The sequence below is a fragment of the Penicillium hordei genome (assembly GCF_028827395.1).
Source record: "Penicillium hordei strain IBT 12815 chromosome Unknown utg000002l_segment0_segment0, whole genome shotgun sequence".
NCBI lineage: Eukaryota > Fungi > Ascomycota > Eurotiomycetes > Eurotiales > Aspergillaceae > Penicillium > Penicillium hordei.
In genome coordinates, this window is record NW_026623143.1 from 3317908 (window position 1) to 3340384 (window position 22477).

At 48.3% G+C, this 22477-nt stretch overlaps 8 protein-coding genes across 8 annotated transcripts; 4 read left to right on the plus strand and 4 right to left on the minus strand.

Moving 5' to 3' along the window:
- Positions 1-812: 812 nt before the first annotated feature.
- On the plus strand, positions 813-2862 carry N7537_004576 (putative MFS phosphate transporter; the record flags this gene model as incomplete). The annotated part of the gene is made up of 2 exons (XM_056895633.1): positions 813-1297; positions 1353-2862. 2 exons carry the CDS (start codon positions 813-815, stop codon positions 2860-2862), a joined length of 1995 nt encoding a protein of 664 aa, XP_056755381.1.
- A 484-nt stretch (positions 2863-3346) lies between these two features.
- Positions 3347-4675, plus strand: N7537_004577 (uncharacterized protein; the record flags this gene model as incomplete). The annotated part of the gene is made up of 1 exon (XM_056895634.1): positions 3347-4675. One exon carries the CDS (start codon positions 3347-3349, stop codon positions 4673-4675), a length of 1329 nt encoding a protein of 442 aa, XP_056755382.1.
- Positions 4676-4743: 68 nt separating this feature from the next.
- On the minus strand, positions 4744-6528 carry N7537_004578 (uncharacterized protein; the record flags this gene model as incomplete). The annotated part of the gene is made up of 7 exons (XM_056895635.1): positions 4744-4770; positions 4827-4943; positions 5019-5608; positions 5667-5882; positions 5951-6083; positions 6173-6328; positions 6415-6528. 7 exons carry the CDS (start codon positions 6526-6528, stop codon positions 4744-4746), a joined length of 1353 nt encoding a protein of 450 aa, XP_056755383.1.
- Positions 6529-9423: 2895 nt separating this feature from the next.
- On the plus strand, positions 9424-9811 carry N7537_004579 (uncharacterized protein; the record flags this gene model as incomplete). Its single annotated transcript, XM_056895636.1, has 3 exons — positions 9424-9437; positions 9514-9620; positions 9681-9811. The coding sequence occupies 3 exons, from the start codon at positions 9424-9426 to the stop codon at positions 9809-9811; spliced, it is 252 nt and encodes an 83-aa protein (XP_056755384.1).
- Positions 9812-13231: 3420 nt separating this feature from the next.
- N7537_004580 (uncharacterized protein) lies at positions 13232-14968 on the minus strand (the record flags this gene model as incomplete). The annotated part of the gene is made up of 2 exons (XM_056895637.1): positions 13232-13265; positions 13320-14968. 2 exons carry the CDS (start codon positions 14966-14968, stop codon positions 13232-13234), a joined length of 1683 nt encoding a protein of 560 aa, XP_056755385.1.
- A 2858-nt stretch (positions 14969-17826) lies between these two features.
- Positions 17827-18258, plus strand: N7537_004581 (uncharacterized protein; the record flags this gene model as incomplete). Its single annotated transcript, XM_056895638.1, has 1 exon — positions 17827-18258. One exon carries the CDS (start codon positions 17827-17829, stop codon positions 18256-18258), a length of 432 nt encoding a protein of 143 aa, XP_056755386.1.
- A 359-nt stretch (positions 18259-18617) lies between these two features.
- Positions 18618-20235, minus strand: N7537_004582 (uncharacterized protein; the record flags this gene model as incomplete). Its single annotated transcript, XM_056895639.1, has 3 exons — positions 18618-19846; positions 19907-19988; positions 20050-20235. 3 exons carry the CDS (start codon positions 20233-20235, stop codon positions 18618-18620), a joined length of 1497 nt encoding a protein of 498 aa, XP_056755387.1.
- A 626-nt stretch (positions 20236-20861) lies between these two features.
- N7537_004583 (uncharacterized protein) lies at positions 20862-22309 on the minus strand (the record flags this gene model as incomplete). Its single annotated transcript, XM_056895640.1, has 2 exons — positions 20862-22265; positions 22304-22309. 2 exons carry the CDS (start codon positions 22307-22309, stop codon positions 20862-20864), a joined length of 1410 nt encoding a protein of 469 aa, XP_056755388.1.
- Positions 22310-22477: the final 168 nt, after the last annotated feature.

A 22477-nucleotide genomic window follows, 5' to 3' on the forward strand; every position in this document is an offset into this window, starting at 1 on the left:
TGGATCCGAGATGAGCTTCGGCTCCGAGACTAGGTGTTTGAATAAGGCGGTTGCCACTTTGCCCGATAGCATCTCATTGGCATTGCATTGGCATCGCCTTGGCAATGAGGATTTAGCCAAGAGTTGATGTTTAGGTCTATGCATAAAACCTATTCGTTGTAAACACTTCATAACTCCTACAAATAATGTGATATTGTAGATACTCCGTACATATAGGAGTAATTATTATTGAACATCCAGGTCAAACGGTGAACAGAATTTATTTGCCCCCGCGAAAGTTTGGAGAGATCTGCCACGAACCGCAGGCGGTGGCGATCAAAATTGACATTCTGCCCCCACGTGCGTAGTTGATTGGTCCCCGGTCGCTCCATATCAGACCCGCCTGACCCACCTAGATCCACTAAAAGTAGAAATTCTGCTTCCGGAGCCAAAACCAGCAAGAGCAGACCCATAACTACACCCAAAGAGGGCCCCAGAGGGCCCTGATCCCGAGATAGAGTGGTTCTTGCCTTCTGACTTTCCAAGCTTTTTTTTTTTTTTTTTTTTTGGCCAATTTTTCTGAGTTTGAAGTGGAGACACTAAATTGTGCCGTTGCATGTCTTCCACGCTCCGGTCCCTCACTTCTCACTTCTTCTTCTTCCCACCTTTCCCACCTTTCTCATACTTAAGAAGTCAATCGCCACTTTCCTGGGTTGAAGTCACTCACCTTCCCCAACAACTGTGGTCACTTCGACTCTTCCCTCACCAGGAATTGAACTTGTTCATAGACAAAGTTCTTGCTCACGCGACACTTGTCAGTGAACACTCCCACCATGGCCGACTTTGGTCCTCGTGCCCCTCATGGGCCCGACATGTCGGGAGACCACAACCCGCTGGAGGATATGGACATCAACGAGAAGGGTGCTTTCGATTCCCTCATTCGCCCCGATGACAGCTACACCCCCGAGGGTGTCTACTGGGCTGATCTCCCGCTGTGGAAGAAGATCACATTCGTCACCTCCTACAACAACATGGAGGCAAAGCGTGAACTGAAGGATATCTGGTCTATGATTAAGGTGGACCCCCTCTCGCCCATCTCTTACTACTTCCGCAACATGGTCCTCCCTGGTGCCGGTCTCGGTCTGGAGGGTTACGTGCTCTTCTCTATCGGCAACATCAAGCCTCTCTTCCAAGCAGCCTTTCCCGCTTGCTGGAAACACGCCAAAACTTGCAGTCAGCAGTGGATCTACGCTATTGACTACCTCGAGATCATCGGTATTATTGTGGGTCAGATTCTGGTCGGTATCTTGGGTGACTGGTAAGCTGCAATTGTATTACCCTTGGGAAATGAGACTATGCTAACCTGGGACTAGGCTTGGCCGTCGATGGGGTTTGATCCAGGATGCCGTTATCATGCTTCTCGGTCTTGTTATGTTGACTGCCGCCTGGGGTGTCACCCAGAATGGCTGGATCATCTGTTATGCCTGGTGTCTCTTCATCTACGGTATCGGTGTTGGTGGTGAGTACCCCATGACTGCCACTAGCGGTATGGAAAATGCCGTCGGCTCTGGAAAGGTCTCCACCAAAGAAGATCGCCTGCACCGTGGCCGCAAAGTTACTTCCGCTTTCTTGATGCAGGGCTGGGGTCAGTTCTTCAATCAGGTTATCCTGATCATTCTCCTACTCTGCTTCCACCACGGCAGTGGCAACAATCCTTACTCCGCCGTCTCTGTTCAGTGGACCTACCGTGTTTCTTTCGCCATTCCCGCCGTCGGTACTTTGTGGCTTGTTTACTACCGTGCCTACCACATGAAGGCTGCTAGCAAGCAACTTACCGCTGCCAAGAAGAAGGCTTCCGTCACTGGTTATGATGCCGAGTCCTTGAAGCTGACCTTCAAGTACTTCGGATTCCGCATGTTCGCAACTGCTGGTGGCTGGTTCGCCAACGATGTTTTCTTCTACGGTAACAAGCTTTTCCAGAGTGAGTTCATCAAGGTGATCAGTCCCGCATCTAGCTCTGTCATGCCCACCTGGCTGTGGAACTTGGTCAATGTCGGTGTCTCTCTGTGCGGATACTACATGGCCTCTTTCCTGATCGACAACAAGCTGTACGGCCGCAAGTGGATGCAGATCGTTGGTTTCATGCTCTGCTTCATTCTGTTTGTCGTTCCTGCCTTCAACTTCGACTACTACCGCCGTCCCGAGAACATCAAGGCCTTCCAGGCTATGTACTTCCTGAGCTCTTTCTTCAACCAGTTCGGTCCCAACTCGGTCTCCTTCTTGGTTGCTGCCGAGGTGTTCCCCACACCCATTCGTGCCTCCGCTCACGGTATGTCCGCTGCCTGGGGTAAGGCCGGTGCCCTTCTCGCTGCCGTCCTGTACAACTACATCGATACCCAGACCAAGTTCTACGTTGTGCCTTGGTTCGGTCTGGCCGGTGCTATCATCACCGCGTTTTTCCTTCCCGACACCACTGGTCTGGACTTAAAGGAGCAGGAGCGCCGCTGGCAATACCTCCGCACTGGTCGCGAGGAAGAGTACCACGGTCCTGCTGTGCACCCCAAGCACCTGTCATGGTACGAGCGCTACGTCCTGCGAAAGTCCCGCTACTACGATGCCGAACTCGACTACCAACAGAAGGTCGAGGAGTACCGCATCGAGTGGGAGACCGCCATGGCCGCCAAGTCCGCCGAGAAGGATGCTTCAGATGCTCTGGATACCGATGACTCCCTTCTCGAGGGCCACGTGCACACGTACTTCCACCGCACCAGCCCCATGTTCAAGGGTATGGAGAAGAATGTGCCTGCCAAGCAGGATACCTTCACCCTGCCTCCGGCTGCGGAGAGCGAGTCCGAGGATGCTTACACCAACGAGAAGCACTAAGCGGTTACTTTGCTCGGTCCTCAGGTTATTGCCTGTGATGAGGCCATGAAACAGTTTTTTTTTCTAAGCTAGCTATGAATAATTCCCCTTTTACAATTTTTCTTTTTTTCTTTTCATAAAACTTATCATGCATATACACCACATTGCTTCTGGAAACCTTCATGCTTGCTACATGAATCAGCTTTGCATGACTTTTGCTGGACACATGAAGCGGGCCCCTCGATTAATTGGATATTGATACCACTTCTTAGACACATTGCTACACATATCATTTTTGAAGACCATCCATCATATTTAGACTCGTAGTTAACAACTCTGGAAGAGACTGAATTTTGCAACTCTTGCCTGAGGCAGAAATGATGACTAACATCATACCATCCACAGGTGGACTTGGACATATGGATGAAGCGCACACTTGGTTAAATTCGATGATACCCCAAACATACATAAAATCCCAAAGAAAAGAAAAAGAAACTAAAGAATCATGAGATTGTTCGCTTTCGGCTCCAACGGATCCGGCCAACTAGGCATCGGCCACGAAGAAGACGTGTCCACTCCAACGCAATGTCTCTTCGAGCAGCCAGAGCCATCACAAGGATCCCAAATAACCACCATCCAAAACACCAACCTCCCAGATGAATCTGAAATTAGCATCACCGTAGCAGGCGGAAACCATACCCTCCTCCTAACAACCAGCGGTTCCATCTACGCTGCCGGTTGCAATACAGACGGACGGTGCGGGCCGCGCAGAGCTACCAAAACCCCAAAAGAACCCGAGTCCGACAACAATGGAAATATCCTGCGCTTTCGTCGAATGATTCTCCCAGACCCAGTCTCCGGCACTGAGGTATCCAAGTTCAAACACGTATCCGCGACGTGGGAGGGCACGATTGCTGTAACTTCTGTGCCACGAAGCAGCAGCCATGACGTCGTCCATGGACTCGATCCCGATACAGAAGATCGAGTTTTCGTACTTGGCTCGTCTCCTAAAGGAGAACTGGGTCTGGGACAAAATACCCTCGCCCCCGTCCCGGGGACTTGTATCCCCTCCTTCCCGCCAACGGGGTTACGGATCACGGCGCTGGCGAGTGGGATGTCGCATTCAGCTGTCGTGCTCTCGAATGGGGACGTGTATGGCTGGGGCGGAGCGCGGAAGGGTCAGCTCGGGGAAGAGAATAGAGGGGCTAGGATTGCTTATTCTCCTGTTCGTATTTGTGTGCCGTTTTTCGCGGAGGCTGTTGCTTGTGGGAGGGAGTTTACGGTTGTTTCGGGACGGGGACGGTTTGTTGTTCTTGGGGATGGGGGCAATCGGTGGGGTATATTGGGTATTCCGGAGAGTTTATCTTTACAGAGGGATGAGCAAGAGGAGGAGTGTGGAGGGCGCAGAGGTGCTATTTGCTATAGCTATACTGGTATTGCGGCTAGTTGGCATGGGATTTATATCCATGCTGCGCCTAGGCTGGGACAGGTTGGACCGTCGACATCGGATGCACAGACAGACATAGATTCTGATTTGGTCGGTGGTTCCATTGTTGCTTGGGGTCGTAATGACCGAGGCCAACTTCCACCGCCGGATCTTCCGACTCCTACTAAACTAGCTGTTGGTAGTGAGCATGCCATTGCTCTTCTGGGAGATGGTCGAGTTGCGGCGTTTGGATGGGGTGAGCATGGGAATTGTGGGCCTGATACAGATTCCCAGGGAAATGTATCGGGTACATATAATGTGATTTCGCTCTCCGAAGCTGTGGGCGTGGATGGGAGGGTTCTTGGGGTTGGAGCGGGGTGTGCGACTAGCTGGATTATTGTGACATGATCGCCTTTGGGATCTGGGAGCAGCGAGAGTTGCTGACAACTGCATTGCCATTGACAGGGCGTGTTTTCTCAGTCGAAAAGACCATATTGTCGAACCTATCAACTATCAGCATACGCATATCAAAATCTCGCCAGAACTGGAATTCACATACCTGAGACAAACGCTGTGTCGGCGGAATACCCATTTCATCGTCTGGGTCTTCGGCGTGAGAACCATCCTGCTTCGGGAAGGAAGGCTCTGCATCACGAATAGATGCCCCAAATGCGTCCTATGCGTTTGGTTAGCCATACATGATACCCGCCAGCGAGAAAGAAAAAGAAAAGAAGAAAGAAAAACCACATACCTGTGTTCCCGACGCATCCCATCCAAGAATATCCTGCGGCTCCTCTTCTTCATTCATTTCATCCCACTGCCGGTCATCATCAGCAGGCACAAAAAGGCTATCGAAATCCATTGAAAGCCCAGACGTCGCCGGTCGATCTGCGCTAGCCTTATGACTCAGATTCTCCTGCGTAGATGATCCATTGAGAGGACGGATCGATCTGCTGCGTGGTGGCGGCGGGGGCATCTGCGTACTTGGTGTCACCGATGGGCGAGTATCGTGGTGTTTGCTCGCTGAGATTGGGATAGGCGCAGGCGTTTGCCGTGGGATTGTTGCTCGTGTTGACGAGGGGGCGTCATCGATATCTGCCTGGCCGCGGGTCATGACTGTGAATTCTGCGTTGACGCCTTCGAATCGGTATTCCAGTTGCAGAGGCTTGCAGGGACGGGTGTACCGTGCTGTTACGGTTGCGTTTGCTGTTTCGGCGTGCGCAACAACAGCTTTGAAGTCTTTCAGGTTGATCGCGACGTGCATGTTCTCTTCGACCATGTAGTCTTGAAAGTCTCGCTTGTCTGCTGCTACGGATGTGTGGACTGGGTGTTTTAGCACTTCTGTTTTGGTGTTAGTTAACTAGAGCTTTGAAACATGATGGAGGCGAATTCGACATACCCTTGCCTTCGGTGATTTTTGTTGTAAAGCTTGTGAAAACCGCTCTTCCAGAATCGGAGTACATGTCCAACTGCTCGGCAGATAAGCTAAAGTGCTCAATGAGCTGCTTGAGGAACCGTGGATCAGCGGTCCACATGCTGGTAGCTTTGGATTTATCGAAGACGGCATGCTGAATTGCCGCTGGTTCGTAGGTCAGCTTGTATGACTTGATCACGCCTAGATATAGTGTCAGAGATATACGATCTAAGCTAGGGAAGACAAATCTATGCAAGGGCATATCTTACCTAGTCCGCATATCATCTTCACTGTCAGTCTACACTCGGTTTGCTGTAGATCTTCATGCAATTCTATGTCACAGCGCTCAACAGCTGTGTCCTTATTTCTTTCAATTCTCCCGCGGAATATGGAAAGAAGTGCCTGTATTTGATATTAGCACAAAACAAGCAAGATACCCGTAAACATCCAGTAGGATACAAACTCAAGAGGGAAAAAGGCTATGTACTCACCTTGATGTAGATCTGGCAGAAGAACCGGTTGAGTGAAACATTGCCACTCCTGCCACCACTGCTGGAGCTGAAAGAATATGCCTCAAAGAATACTCCCTTCTCAAACGCGAAGGAGGCGAATCCTGTCTTGGTGGAATTGAGCGCACTGAGGCGGAGCTGGGGTACAGTTAGCCCGAATATTTCATTTGGCCGGTTCCAGAATTTTGCGGTGAACTGCTCGCCCCGAAGGTGGAATAACTTACGATATCAGGCTCTGCTTCGATAGCGACAGTTTCGCTGAATTTGGACAGGCATATTAAGGCGTCGTGGAGCCGGACTAAGGCTGGCGGTCCTAGCGATAATGAGACCGACGTCATGGCTGCGTTGGTGCTGTTTGGCCTCTTGATGAGTATCAAATAGGTTTAAGTATAAGCTTGGCCGGTCGACATCTATTTTCCTATCTCATTGAGCTCATGGCGCGCAGTTGGCTGTTCAAGATTCAATCGAAGAAGACGACGCGGACAAACACACGAGATTACGTAATACGTGTATAGACCCGGAGCCACCCCTGGAGCTGGGAATAGCGACACTTTCAAATGTATTGTCTTTATGGTTTTTATTATATATATAATTTTATTTTTTTATTCGGCATGCTTCAGACTTCAATAGTCTCCGATAATTATCAACTTCATATGGAATCAAATATCAATTTTAACCTAGTGAGAACGAAAAAAAAGGACCTGCGACAAAGAACCGACATCTGTCAAGATGCAAACACTATCGATGTATCCTCTTTCAATAGATTAATGATGTCGATCATGTCGTGATTGCGATTGTAGGTAGAATCCAGGGCAATTGTCGCCTTTAATATATACTGAGCTAGCTAATATGAAATGTGAACTTGGTTAGTCTCGGATAGTCGCGGGTAGTCTCCAGGGCTATCGAAACCACCTACACTCAACTTGTTAGGTGCCATATGTGCAAATATAGAGGCTCAATACATGGACACTAGGATAGCATTACTAGAAGATCATAGCATACTCTAGTGGATACTAGTATATACTAGTTAAGTAGCGTGTGCTCTTTCGCTTTAGTTTGGTTTGTTTTCATATTTTGTTTGTTCAATCTGAGACAAGGGACACAATTGGCAAAAAGAGCAGCCAAATGGTGGGGCTTTCTCGTTCATTGTAACTCATGAGCTAAACCTTTCCTGCAGCGAGCAGTTTCTCACCTTGGGATGCTGATAACCTATTCCGACAGGGCTTCGAGGAGGCACGTGGAAATCGACTCTCCTGCAGCCTATATGCTGCCCCATATGTTGGCCCCAGCCAAGGATGCAGTTCAGTGCTAGAATCATTTACCCTAGACTCCATGGTACATACTATTTTCCTTTTCCAGTTCTTTTCATCGCTCTACCGCGTCATTAATGCACCACTACCAACGACCATGAGGACAGACACTTCCTAATCCAGTTATAAACCACACCTTATCTCAAAAACGCGCGCTATTGACTACCTCGTACTGAGATGCCAACATGTATTGCTGATCTCCCTAGAGCGAAGCCTCTTTACGATCGCTCTCGTCCCTGCATTTACAATTTTCATGCTCTTACCTCTGTCAAGAGAGCAAACTATAGCAGTCCATGCTTCGAGGTATTTTATTTCACTGCTTGGGCTCATGTCTTGAGACATCTAATCATCGTAAGATACAGCAAGATTTTGTCCGGTCGCTAATACATTCATCCTTTTGCAGTAGAAAGTATGCCTTTTTTTTAGGCTCGGGCACCACTGATATCGTCAGCTTTGCCTGCCTCCAATGTTCTTACACCCCGTCAAGAATACAAAAAGATAGCTGGCTCTTACCGTATATTAACGGTTTATGCTGGTGGTATTCCATAATTTTTGCCCAACACATTATTTTTTTAATTCAAATTATACAATTACACACATAGAATTATCAGAAGAATCATATCTTGAAAGTTGATATACTGGAGTTTTCCATGGTTCCCAGCAAAGCCCAACCTTGGAAATGATAGGCTCAACTATCGGGCTGTCGGGTGGCGGTTTGAGCCGCGAGGTCTTTAACGCAAAAACTACGGTGGCTCAGTGCAAATCTTCAAAGGTTGAAATTTCATGATAATATCTACCTAATTCAGCTATCACTCTCGGATATCCAGCCCATAGAGACTGACTGGTCGTTTGGAAGTCAAATTACTATCTCGGTTACCCAATAGAAAACTGACAACGGTAAGGATTCCAACATAGACTACTGAATTAGTCTTGCCCAATAATCAGAACCAGCAATAGAAAGATCTTGCAAAATATGAAATAACAAACAACCCAGGGGACAAAGCTAGCCACCTCATGAATTGAACCACAACTTAGCAATTCGCCACCCCCGTTCATATTCCACATCCATGTAATACCTCCAGGGGCTCAAAGCAACATGAATAGCCTGACATTCCCAGTCGAAGGTGACTGACGCTTCAGGACTATCCTTGAGTCTCTTTAGTATATCCTCAACAAGTAAACCGCCAGTAATAATCTCACAAAGGGAGAGAAAGGAAAGTATGGCAACTGGTCCTGGATCTGCCCATCGTAGCAGGCTACGAGGTGATAAAAACGGACTCGTGTCTCTTGAAAAACAAGCCGTGGCCATCATCCAGAGAGGGGAAACGGCCGTGAAGGTCAATAAAAAAAAATTTAACCCGATACCGATCAATGGGTCTAAATGCTGATGGTTGAATAGATACCCAGGATCAACAAACAGCCAATTGCGAGAACAAATCTGTGTCGCTGAGCAAGTCGAAGCTCCGGGCGCAGCGTCTATTTGAGACTGCACGCAATCGTAGCTTGGATTCGGCGCACGCAGACCCCACTGAGTCGCCTGATTGAAGGGAAAATTGACATGAATCACGTACAACGAAGCACTCCACTGTATCACAGCTAGGACGTAGAAGATGCACCGCGTAGTATTTTTCGCACGACGGTTTTGTCGAAAGGCGCATGAAAATGGATGGTATCTGAACAGACCGGCGTATTTCCAGGGGATTACCCAGCCAATTATGAAGGGTGTGGCAGCGCTCTCTGGTGCGGCAGCCAGTTTTCCAAATGACACCCACCACCAGACGAAGGCATACATATCGTAAGCAATAAATGGCCAACTGTACCAGTGTACATCACCGAGCCTTTTGCAGGGCTTATTCCTCGAGCTGTATAAGGCTTTCTGCTGTAGGAAAAGCTGAATCAGCGATCCTACTAGAAAGCCAGCAGATGCGGCCCAACCCGTGAGTTGAGTCGGCCAAATGGCCGAATCGCGTGGGGTAGATGGAATGACTTTGTAGTCATTAAAGCAACTTATAGCTTCGCACCAGCTCGCGGAACCATTACTGTCCTCGAATGCTTTATCACTGTTGAGGTACCCGACGCCATTGTTTCTGAAGCCAGCAATGCTGATACCAGCATCGCTAGTATGATTTAGATGGACACGTACAGCGGTACAGTTTGTCATGGATGCTGTTGTACTGTAGCACTCCTCGAATCGAGTGTTTTTGTAGAGCGCGTATCCTGGGCTGTCGGAGCTGTAGCCGCCAAAATTGGGGGATTTGACAGCGAATATGACAGTGAAAGCTATCGCGACTCCGATGAAGCAGAGCATTAGGAATATGGCAATCACTATAATTCCCCAGATGATAATTCGTTTCCACGTTTCGTCCACCTTTTTAGGTATTGAAGGGAATTGGCAATTGGCAACATCACCTACACAAACATTAGTGGTTGTGTATTTCGAGGGGTAGTAAAGGTTGAAGTGCTAGGACATACGTTCGCCATAAGTAGTGGGGTTATAGGGTAGTTGGCCATACTCATAGTCCCTTGACCCTGTCCGCAAATTAACCCGTGGCGCCATGATCGTGAGGCTGGATGGCTGTTTTCGCTTAGAAGTCATAAATCCAGGGAGAGTTACCAAGTATATAAAGGATGCCTTTCAACCCCACAGTCAGAGTCGAATAGGATGCCAAGAGCAGCCTGGCCAGACCAGAATTTGCCTGTTCGTATTTAGCTCACATTTAGCCTGCAGCTCGTATATGCATGCACCGTTTGGACTGAAAAAGCAAATTGCAAGTCTCACCAGCCTCGATGCGGGCGATGCAATCCAATCAACCGAAACAAGTAACGCCAAATGTGAAAAGGTCAATCCCCTAGCGTTGACCTTTCAGCCGCATGCCTCCTTTTCATTCGGCGAGTTGCCCGGGGGAAGGGGTCATTTCTTTGTTTAGACCAATCACTCTCTATAGGGCTACTGACAGCCCAACCCAGCCCCTCGTGCCTGAACTTACAGCAATATGCTAAATATACCCAGTTCATCGGAACCGGTTTCTTTAATATTCTAATGCAATCTCTCCAGCCATTTAATGTCCAATGAGCCTCCCCGAGTCTTGGCGACTTCTAGATTGCAGTTCGTCCGTATCGATCACCGAAGCGCTACCATCAGAAATGAGAAAAGTCCTCTAGGGTGGAATAAAAGTGTGGTACCTTCGGCATACCGAATTAGTCCACACGCAGTGCTACTGTAGATCAACACATCATTTGGTGAGGTGCAGCGCGCTATACTCCAGTCTAACGATAGTGTCCCACTGCGCCGCAGCTAGTATACATAACGTGGAGGTTTGAGACAAGGCTGGAGGAATACTTTAAGAGAGTAAAATGGTGAAACTAATTTTGATTGGAAATTTCTGTCCTGTTCGAAGCTTCGAGTGCAGCTACTGCCAATAAAAACTTGATTCGTTGAGCTTCGTCGTGATCAACATAGAGACAATATTCGTGCTACTTCCTTTGACTCCTCCCTAGTGAAGCCTAGTTGCTCCTTGGTGCATCTATACTATTCAAACAGCTAAACGTAGATCAAACTGTGCAACTTGAACTCGATAATCTCTTCTTGACATCGCACCGCCTGGAGTGATTGTTGAGCCGATCTAAAGCCAGGAGATGACACCCATGTCTTGCTATCTTTCTTCCAGAGGCTGCGGGACGTAACCAAGGAGCGTGTAAAAAGCCTCCCCTTTATTGGATCATAGCTTGGCGACCTCTGAAGCACCTTATATCCGTACCGAGGTTGCGATTCGGATTTGGTAGGCACTCCGAATACCCAGATATTATTTATTTAGGGGGAAGCACTAATTATTCGGGACCGCTAGGTAGACGCTAGTCATAAGAGACTAGTCGCGCGGACAAGCTCTCGGCTACTATACTACCTACCCCTTACAATTTAATACCCGGATGCCGTTACACCTTAATAACGACGATCTACTTAGGGTATATAGCAAGATTCCCGAGCGTCCTCGGTCCGAGTTTACTATACTATTATATACGACATACGTATTAGAAATATCCAGCATTTTGCGGGAATTAATTGATCTTAGGGCCGCCGCAAACGAAGCTACCTAGTGGCGCTAGCACCTCAATCAAAAATATAAAAAATATGTGGCAAGTCTGCCGTCTTACTTTAGATTAGGAAGCACCGCCGGACTCACAGTCATAGGTCCTATAGCCGCCACCCTAGTTCAACGATTCATATTGCATTAACAGCTGTGGAGTCTACTCCTCCGCCTATATCGCGCCACTCTCTCCTCTCCTATGGGATACACATCCTACCAGCAGCTAGCTCATGACATTATCAACATACAAGCCCAGATCCAAGCCCGCTACACGGTTTGTCATTCATTATCTACCAACGAAACACAACTCTTTAACGCGGCTGTTGTGCTAGCCTTAGGGCTATTGTTTGATTCCCCGTCAACGGAGGCGGAGCGCTCGAGTGTATAACTCGGTCGCTTAATGACGAGGGACCGACGTCTCATTTCACTCACTCCATGCCTGTAGCGGACGGCTTCCCTGATCTAGACGTAATGCCCATTCTGTCTAATGGTAATGGTTTGAGTCCTAATATGTGGGACTTCTTGGATTTCCAGTTACCGGAAGACACAGGCAAAGAGAAGTTAGCTATGGCCGGAGACGTTGACGGGGATATGGGTGTTACCCATGCATTGTATCAAAGCCAAAGCAATAATGTCTCGGGCACACAATTGACCCATGAATCCTCGTCATTTCTGGGAAATAAACTCACATTGGGCCCTGCGACGACACCTCGAGTGTTGACGTTGTGGCCCAGTCGACCAGCTGACCGATTTCCTGGAGTAGGATCGCGTCCCAGACCAATGGCATCATGCCAATGCCCCCTGGGATGAAGAGTGTCGAAACAGTGGTCACTCCGGAGATATTATAGACGGTTGCTGTGTGAGTCACGGACCTATGTTGTAGTAATACGGGTCCCTAGCATGAGTTCCTAACAAAAGGCTTCTTAGGCAGTCTAGATATTAGGGTACAAGAAGATATGGATATCAATATGCCGAGCCTCAATGAAGGCTTATATGTATAACAATTTTGGATGAAGTGCCAGACAATGATGAACTAAAAGGAAAACAGAAACTATGGAATATCGTAAAGCTTCGTTAAAGAGGGTATATTGTTTGTGGGGTAGCAGTACCAAATTGGGGTATATTTCGGGTATCAGATATGTCGGATCACACTATCCAACGTCAGGAGCGTTTCCTGTGACGGGGCGTCCCTCCGCATCATCTCGTGCACTTTCGGTAGCATTTGTGTTGGGCCTAGGGTCTCTATTCAAGCCACGGTCTTGCACCCTATCCCGCTGGGGCAAGGGTTGTGGAAACTGCATTTCTAGAAAGCGTCGTCTGCGTCTCCCGGTCCGAACGGCATGCAGGAAATTAACCCCAACCTGGGCGAAGAAGATCACCAGAAAGGCCCCAATGACAAATCCCTGAGAGATATAGGTTTCATGTTTCTGCTCTTGTAGGCCGATGTCGCGAGTTTGACCATGTTCGTTGAGTATTTGCGAGCTAACACTGGGAAACGAAACCCCGGAGCGCCTAATTGACACCGAGACAGAGAAAGAAAATGGTGTCAATGACGTGAATAAATTCGGCGATATCGAGGTGAATAGTCCTGATAAGGGCCTCAATAATAGAGGGATGATGCAGAAGATGAGAAGAGGGACGGATAGTCATAAGACAGAGTAAAGTGATGAGCGAGTAGACCTGTTCGAAAATATTAGAATACTATATAACAGGGAGAATGGATATTCAACCTACCAGTCTCGAGCCTCCAGTTGTCTCGCCCATTTTGCTGATATTTTCAGTCTCTCTCGAACACTTGTGGCGGCGAGTATGGGATATTTCTCTTCTTCGGAGATGGGCAAAATGCTTGCAAACCACCATGGGAAGCGGGCTGCATCTGTGGGGATAGGTCCATATGCTAGCATGACGCGCGGGTGCAGCCAAGGAGCCCCAGATCTGCGTTGATTGCTGATGAACTCTCTTGCCGAGAGAAGTAATTGTTGAGTTGGCATTGAGTCTAACGGGGGATTGGATTCCTGCGCTTCTGGCAGAGCATTGACACTGTCTATTGACGTCTCCATCGACTCGAGCCGCTCTTCCTCTGCGAGCGAGATATCATCTATGCGCTCTGTTTTTGCAACATAATAGCCATCCAGCATCCCTGAGTCGACGATCTTGAATCGCGACACGCCTGTAGCCACCACAAGACTGCGACCATCCGGAAGTAGCTCATATCGCTCGATCATCAGGAGCGTTCCATATTGCACGAACGGCACGTCACCCAGCTGGCCTGGTAGTACCCGGCCTTGTCGGTTGTACATAACCATGCCAAATTTTCCATTTCCATTTGCAAGAACCCGACGAATCATCAGTCGGTACCTGGGCTCGAAGACATGTAGGAAAGTCGGCATTGTTGGGAATGATAGTGTGCATACAAAAAGTGGTAAGTTCTTCTCGTAATCCGGGCCTGTCTCATCCTGGGCGCTGGTCTCCCGCCTGACTGAGATCTGGTCGGGGAAGACGTAGTCGATCAGCCGCGCCACGGTCTGATTTATGGGCTCTGACCGTAGATCACTCGTCATGCCTATCTTTCGGCGACAAATGGGGCACAGATCGGTATGGTCTAAGACTCGCGCGACACAATTTCGGCAGAAGGTGTGGCCACAAGGTGTGGTCATCGGATCTAGAACGAGCGCATAACAAACCTGGCAGTCTAACTCGGCGCGGAGACTGTCTCGCAGTGTTTGGAAGTGAATGAGATCCTGCACTTCTGTGCTTCCGCTTGGGGTTGGAGAATCCCCATAGATGACCTCGCATGCATCATACGGGAACTGGCCGTCCAGTGCCATGTTATAGATTCCCTGTAGCCATCCATGCCACTGCAACTGCGAACTTCCATCCTGATTCTGCACATCAGTTTTCCACCGCAGTAACGGTCCGTCATCTTCGGGCCAATGCCGAGACACGTTGTTTGCCTCTGACCCCAGTATTTCTCCAAAAAGACCAGCCAGCTTCCCAAGCAACACATCAGCGCCACAATCTCCCACACAATGATCTCCAACACACGTCTTGTTTCCTTTCCAAAAGCATGTAAATTCCTGGTCCCTCCCTTCAGCCACGGGGTAGGTGATACCTATCCGCGGTCGAGAGGCGGGTAAACATTCCCGACAGACCGAATTCCCGCATGGTAGGCGGAGCGGAGTTCGTAAAGGGCGGGAACAATGCTGGCATTGGATCAACTGGATGACGAGATGAGGCAGATCTGCTGTATCGCTAGGTGTATGCTCTTCCGAGCTTGACATATCCGAGGTTGAGACATCCGAGCTCTCCATTACGGTTACGGTCGGGGTGGGGTCAGCGTCGGTCAGATTTGTCGGGGACATGGACTCGGCTGCATCCTCCATTACACAGTAGTCCACAGGTAGGAAATGTGGTAAATGAAGGGGGGGGAACACAGAAGGGTAAATAATAATGAAGCTCGGTGTTGAGGAGCCGCTATCTGCAGGTGCCGGGCAGGTGCGGGTCAACTTTAGATAATCGGATCAGTGCCCATCCATGGATCCCGAGATCCGGTGTCGCAGTACATTATGTACAATACTATTACTGGTGTACATCAAAGTACTCAGTACATGACCCTCGTTTAGCAAGTGGCAACGTTGATACCTAGATGCAGGCTCTGGCTCTCGTACGTCACGTGATTGAATATAAGCGTCTGGTTTTACAAACGTAGTGCGAAAATATATAACTATATATCTCTAGCTTCACATCTAGAACATTAAAGTTTTTTTTTGGAAGGGAATGTCCCAAAAGATTTGCACAGATAACTCCGTAACCGTAAGGACAGGGTGCTAGTCCGAACTTAGTTAGCGTTAAATGGACGATGTGCTATAAGGTCTACTATGTGGGAGACATTGAAGACATTGTTAAAGGAGCTAGGTGGGGTGTCCATCTCTACGGTCATTGTGATACTTACGGTGGACAACCCCATTTTGCACCGGTGAAATGGTTCTGGCAAAGGAGTTGGTATAAATATAGAAGACAGAGAAATAGACACAGTTCGACGTTTTGCCCGTTAAATTTTCCATTATGAATTTTCCAGGCAACCATGAACAAGTCCCCGCGCGATGAGAACAATCCGATGGCGTCCATCCCACAGAGGAAATAATCCCACTGTCAGCAAAGTGATCCAGAGCCAAACCTCGGCAACTACAACCCAGGCGATGAAAAACTAAAGATTGTTAATGAAGTGACCTTATCCGCTCTTAACCAATTATGGTGCACTTACTTCACTTCTGGCGTATACTCGCGGGCGAGTTTATATCCAGGGTCGGGGTTGCTTGAAGCGGACAACCGCGAGCAGGCCAAGCAGTCAAATCGTCAAAGGGGAGGGTCAACCGAGGATCTAAGGTCGTCAAATTGGGGTTATTTCACACCGAAAATGCAGGTCTTAAACCCGTAAATACCGTCGCTACAGCCCTGGAGGATATCCACCAAACAGTATCACTGTCAATTCCATCAATTCCATCAATCAACAATTCACACAATGGTCTAATAGAGTCTCAGTATATAGAAAGAAGGCTCATAGCCTCTCAATGGAAGGTCGACAGCAGGAAGGACCGCAGTTAACCAATAGTATTGTAAGCTAACAGATAATTGTAGGATAGAGCAAAGGGAGAGGGGAGGAAGGAGAATCCTTCAGGCAAACAAACAACGGAGATTACGTGACCAAGAGGCTAACACTTATTAAGCCGACGGCTAGATCGACGAGTGTCATTAAGCTGTCTAAGGATGTGGTTACGGTGTGAAAGAACAACATGGCTAAAGGGAACCTTGATCGACTGGCATCCTAGAATACGCTGGCAATGGAGGAACAGCTGTAGATGGACCGATGTCACTAGCAATTCACAAGCTTTAAAAAGCGGCCAACTATTCTACTGTTATATTAATGACCAACTTAATATAGATCTATAGGAACTCTCATCAGGTGGATCAATTAGAGAATACATAGACAAGGATACTCGGTTACTCATGCATCCTTATCATGTCTTGTAGGCGTTTTAGATATCTTCCCCCTCCTCGTAGGTAGGCAGATGGCAGAAAAGGGCGAGTAAAAGTACTTTTCTATTTATAACCAGGGAAGATTACTTGATGAAGACGGAGATACTAAGAGGCGGGATCCTAAAGGCCAATAGGACCAAAGTCCCTAGTAGTCGCTATACAATGCGATAGCGAGTTATGTCCAAATTCCTATACAAAGCATACGGAGGGGGAAAGGGAAGAAGAGAGAAATAAATCGGGATCGGGGACTTTATTTGGCCAATACTGTAGTCGAGCACAACCAATAATACAAATATCTTTCAGATCATAAGCTTGGAGTGGAAACCCAACTTCTCCTCTTAACCTTTTAGGGTTTCAGGCGCGTCTAACCCGTTCCTCCTTTACAATTTCCCGTAAGAGGACTTAGGTGAAGTGCTCCTAGGCTTGTTTCTAGAATAGTATTAAAATATGGCTGTTAGCCCTAAATCTGATAATGACGTTCTCCCTAAAGGCTACTTACTAGGACGAGCTTAGCTGACCCTAGCGCAACGGCATCTCCCGACGGCCCCCGACGGATCTCCCGGAAATAGATGGAATTGGTCTCGGAAAATCGCACACATTTTACCACAAAAGTGACAAAAGTGACAAAAGAACCATGATCCGTCTCGGATCATTCAGATCCCCGCCAAGAAGCCTTTTGTGGGAGGATTTAGTCACCTCGTTTGAGGGTTTGGCCCCATTGTTCGACTCGAGATGGTTATGCCAGGCTAGAATAGCGGGGTAAGTTCACCTATGATTGAAGCTTTTGCTGCCTATTCGACAGATAGCTAGACTAGCTAGTTGAATTAGATAACTATATGAAGGACCTCTCCATATATTTTTCTCTGTATCTCACATCACTTTTCCCTTGGTATTCTACTGGAAATATCGAAGGTAAGCCATCTTCCCCAGGCATCCCTACTTCGCCATGTGTATCACTGACCGTTATAGCTGGAAGTATTGATAATCGATAGGAACGCCTACTTCAGTTGTTCTCTTTAGCTTGTTACAAGGTATGTTCATAGAAGATCTGTACTGCAAAATCTCAGAAGAATACACCCACAGCCCTCGGGACCAAAAGATAGATGACCAAGGCGCCTATAGAGACCCTTAAAATACCCCTCACGACTGCGGTATGCAATCCATCTTCGCTTCCCTTGTGTACTTTCTATGCTTCTTTACCGCTATGGTTGGAGGTCTTACCAGGTACCACACCACGCCCCCGAGCGACGTCATTATCGTCCACAACAGACAATTCCTCAACGATCTAGTCAAGGTGTATCCGAGTACAATTCTCCACGCCGAGAATGGAGGGTACTACCTCAAGGATATGGACGAAGAGGTCGTTGCGATAACTGCCGACGACCTATGCACGGAGCTGGATGCTGCTTTTGCCAGCATCGATGCCAATGTTGTCGGTGACAACTCTGGATCTGAGGATGGAGGACCTGGATCTCTCGACGGGGCAGATGCTACGAAGATGAACGAGGATCTCGCTTGTTACCCTAACTGTCTACATAACTACTGCAGCCACCCCCGTTGCTTTCGGTCTGCCGTCTGTCTGAGCTACACGAATTGCCATGTGTGCTCCACAAGCAGCCGAAAGGTTTGTATCTAGAGTGTGATGACGCTTAGATGTTCTATATGGCGTGGGAGAGGCTGGAAGGGAAAGTCAGAGAAGAACACATGAATGGGGCTAGGCGGATTCTTGGGTTCCTCCGCAAGCTACTGAAAAGAGACTCGCTTTGATAGCATGTAGGCGTTGGTCGATACCACCCTTTGGCGTACTGAGCTCGCCCTACAATCCGACCAGCCATGTGATGCTGTGCAGTCGAGAGAGGAGACTTGAAAACCAGAAAGATTTGCTGATAGCATTCAAGGACTAATTCCCATTTATGGACATAACGCAGGCACGCCCTCACATGGGAAACTATATAGAATATTTCCCGTGCTGTTACAGACGTCGAAGTTTATATATTAAACCCACGCAGTCTCCACATCCCATGACCCTTCACTCCTACTGCCAGCCAACATACTCTCTGTGCGATGCAAAAATTGACCAAAGCCTCGAGTGCCTATGACTCCTCCATCCTCCCGGTCCCAAACCACTTTTCCACGAAGCACAGTGTAGCGCGGCCACTGCTTTACCGTGTGTCCCTCAAATGGAGTGTAGTCGACGTCATGATGAAGGATGTCGTTGGTGACAGTCATGTCAAGACTCCCATCGGGATACCAGATGACAAAGTCTGCATCACTGACCTCCGGGATAAGAGCGCCTTTTCTTGGGTACATTCCATACAACTTAGCCGGATTGGTGGAAGTCAGCTCCACGTATCGTTGTATCTTGAGTCGATTAGCTGAAAGAACCAATGGCATTCGGGTCTCGACACCAGAGAATCCATTGGGAACTAGGTGAAACTGTCCATCGGGGTGTTCTGCGGTCACGCTCGATCCTTTGCCAGATGTCGAGTCATTGAAGTTGAATGGGCTGTGGTCGGACGAGAGAATGGTAAATGTTCCGTCCTCGAGACCGGCCCAAATAGCCTCGTGGTCGGATTTGTTGCGCAGCGGTGGACTACAAACACACTTTGCCCCTTCGAGCCCGGGCAAATCCAGGTTTTCCTTGCTGAGAAACAGATATTGAGGACAGGTCTCGGCGTAAATTGGAAGCCCCTTTGCCTGGGCTTGCCGAATATTCTCGACCGCTCGAGGATTAGAGACGTGTACGATTAGGATGGGAGTATCAATAAACTCAGAAAGACAGATTGCACGATAACTGGCCTCGATCTCGGCAACGGCGGGGTGAGAGACTGTATGGTACTTGGGTGCGTATAGCTGGCGCTCATGCAGTTTCTTGGTCATCCATGCAATCACAGAGTCATTCTCGGCATGCACCAGAGTTGTAACCTTGTGTAGACGGGATTGAAACAAGACATCTAGGAACTGCTCATCATTCAGGCGCAAATCTTCGTAGGTCATGTATATCTTGACGGACGAGATGCCCATCTCTCGGAAGGCTGGAAATTCCGCAAGTGTCTTTGTGCAAGGGTTGGAGATGATCAGATGGAACGAGTAGTCGCTGTAACATTGGTCTTTGGCACGTTCGTGAGCGCAAGCTAGAGTAGCGAGAACACTGTCTTCGTCCTTCCGTTGAGGTGCAAAAGCTACGGTTGTTGTTGTACCTCCTGCAATCGCGGCGCGGGTGCCTAGGACGTGTCAATTCAATGACCAAGTTAATCGCCAACTCTAGGAATTGGCAAACTAACCGGACTCGAAGGTATCTGCAGTGGAGCCGAGTCCAAAGAGCGGTGGCTCCTGAAGATGGACATGGGCGTCAATCCCTCCTGGCTAAAAAGAATGTCAGCATATGGCCATGAATTCACTTGTGATAGAGGTGAAAAAAACCAACCGTAACTAGAGCTCCTTTGGCATCAATTATCTTTTTGGCCTTTGATTCAGCCAGCGATCCTTTGGGGACAATTGAGTGAATCTTCTCATCTTTAACGCCAATGTCACATTGCACAACGTCTTCAGCAGTGGCCAAAGTACAGTTCAGCACAATGAGATCTAGATCAAGATTTGATTGTTCGGGCATACTGAAGATAGACCAGACTGAAAGAATTTGGGTTAAATAAAACTCGATACATTTCGGGGTATCTGCAGGCTCTTAAGAGGGGGGGGGGGGGGTTCCAATCTAGAACTGCCTTCGGCGTCCTTATCAGGAAGGCGGGGCATCTCATCTGCCCGTCGGCGAACAGTGGGCTAGTGTGGATTTCGGAGGCACTTTGCATCGATGCACCTACTAGTGGAAATATCAGGGGTGTTCCAGAACGTTGTTATGCTGATTAGAACACACCTTTGCCGTTACTATGACATATCGGCTTTTTATTCGGCTAACCCTCTAGAAGATCTATACACAGGTCATGATCAGGAAAATCTAGCCTGTTCTGATTGCTATCTTTGTTCTCCTCTAACCCTTCACCGAGCCATATATAGGCGTGTGAATTTCCAGTGACGTGCCACGCTCTTTTAAGGGGCGAGCTTTCCAAGGTAGACCTCGGAAAGGCCCGAACCTGAGACGCTGGAACCGGGCCTCTGGGCTGCCGACGTCCAGATCTGTTGAGTACATAGGGATGTATAGATGTATACCAAAAAGAAGATACGTAGTTAAGAACACACATGAACATCCATGGATAACACATGAAAGACGTAAAATATCATTCAAAAATTGGCCTCCAACGGTATGCACTGATAAATCTGCCGCCAAGTATTGCTTTCCTTGTCGTATTGATTTCTTGAAAATCCCAAATATAGTTGGTTCGGGCTAAGTGAAAACGCTGTGAGATCTTCCTCGGTGACCCACAGAGGTTGCCATTCATTTGGTCTGAAGATACCATATTCATGGATACGAGCCTCTTCAGGGATGAGTGCTGCTTGTGACGTGGTTGCTTCAACCTTTTGAGAAGGTGCCGATGTGTTCTCCCTCACGGCAAGGCCATAGCCCTCTTCCAGCTTCATCAACATTTCTGACAAAAGAGCCACGGGGGCGCATTTGAAAAATCCTTGTATCGGAGGCGATAGTCGTAATAGGTCCAAAGCCCTTCGCCGCAAGGTTGGGTCACGACACCTCAACACAGTCATGGCCAGAGGGACACCCACACTCATCTCAAAGGTGAATGGTGGTTGGACACCATTTGGGCCTGCTGAGGTATCGAGAATCAACCTAGACTGCGCGACGATAGTAGCAAAGTCTGCAAAATGGGCATCGAAAACGGTTTCTTGTTGCTTTAAGCATCCTGTCACACAAATCAAAGCAGTAGCATGATATGTGAGTAGGATAGGCTCTGGGTATACGGGGAGAGTGAGTACAGATCTGTTTCTTTGGCAAAGATTGGTGTATGCTCGATGCCATTCAACGAGGCGGACTCGGAGCGCTTCTTTTTTCGCGATCATTGCTGGGCTTACAGCGGCTTCGGCACCAACTTCCCTGAGGTGTAAGTTCGCCTCGCGCTCAAAGAGGATAACTTCCGTAGCTAGGACGGACATAATTGATCTTGCAGAATAGACAGATGCGAAATCAGCGCTCATATCTGTTTCTATAAAGGCAAAAAGTTCAATAGGAAACTGAGTCCCTGAAATGGTCAGGGAACTTGCGCCGAGTCGTAGGAATAAGGGAACAATGCTGCGTTCCAACAGAACACCTTTACTGATAGATACTACTCCGTGACCGATCTGGGCACGGAGTTCAAGTATCAACGTGATACCCTGTCGATAGAGCTCTAAGGCCTGCTCCATATGTCCTTGGATTGTTTCCACGCAGATAAATAGCGCGCAACTGATGAGTGCAATGTACGGATCTGCGCTGTCTCGTTGGATCTGCGACGAAACAGTAGAGATTGATCGCGAGTACCATGTCAATGCATCCTGCTGAGCATGATTAAGCAAATGTGCCTTGTTTCGGCGATCCCTCAGAAAATGAAAGTCCATGCACTGCTTCGGATTTTCGTATAATGCGCTAATTGCAATGACTGCATTCCACACAGCGGGCTCACTGCGGCAGATCTGCGGAACGACCCCTGTCCAGAAATCTATATTCATTCCACCTGCCAGATGTTGGGATACATGCTGGAAGTAATATTCAAATGCGCGACATTCTCGCTGACCTGCATTTTGAAACAATGACAGCGTGTGTCCGAGTGTAAGAGCAAATGGCACGGAGGGAGCCCAGAGAGTTTCCCCTCTGCCCTCATATTCGCATTTCCGTCCTGTGCTAGAGCAGCGAAGGCAATTCGGCTTCTCCTCGCCACATTTGACTCTTCGGATTCTGGTCGGCGGTT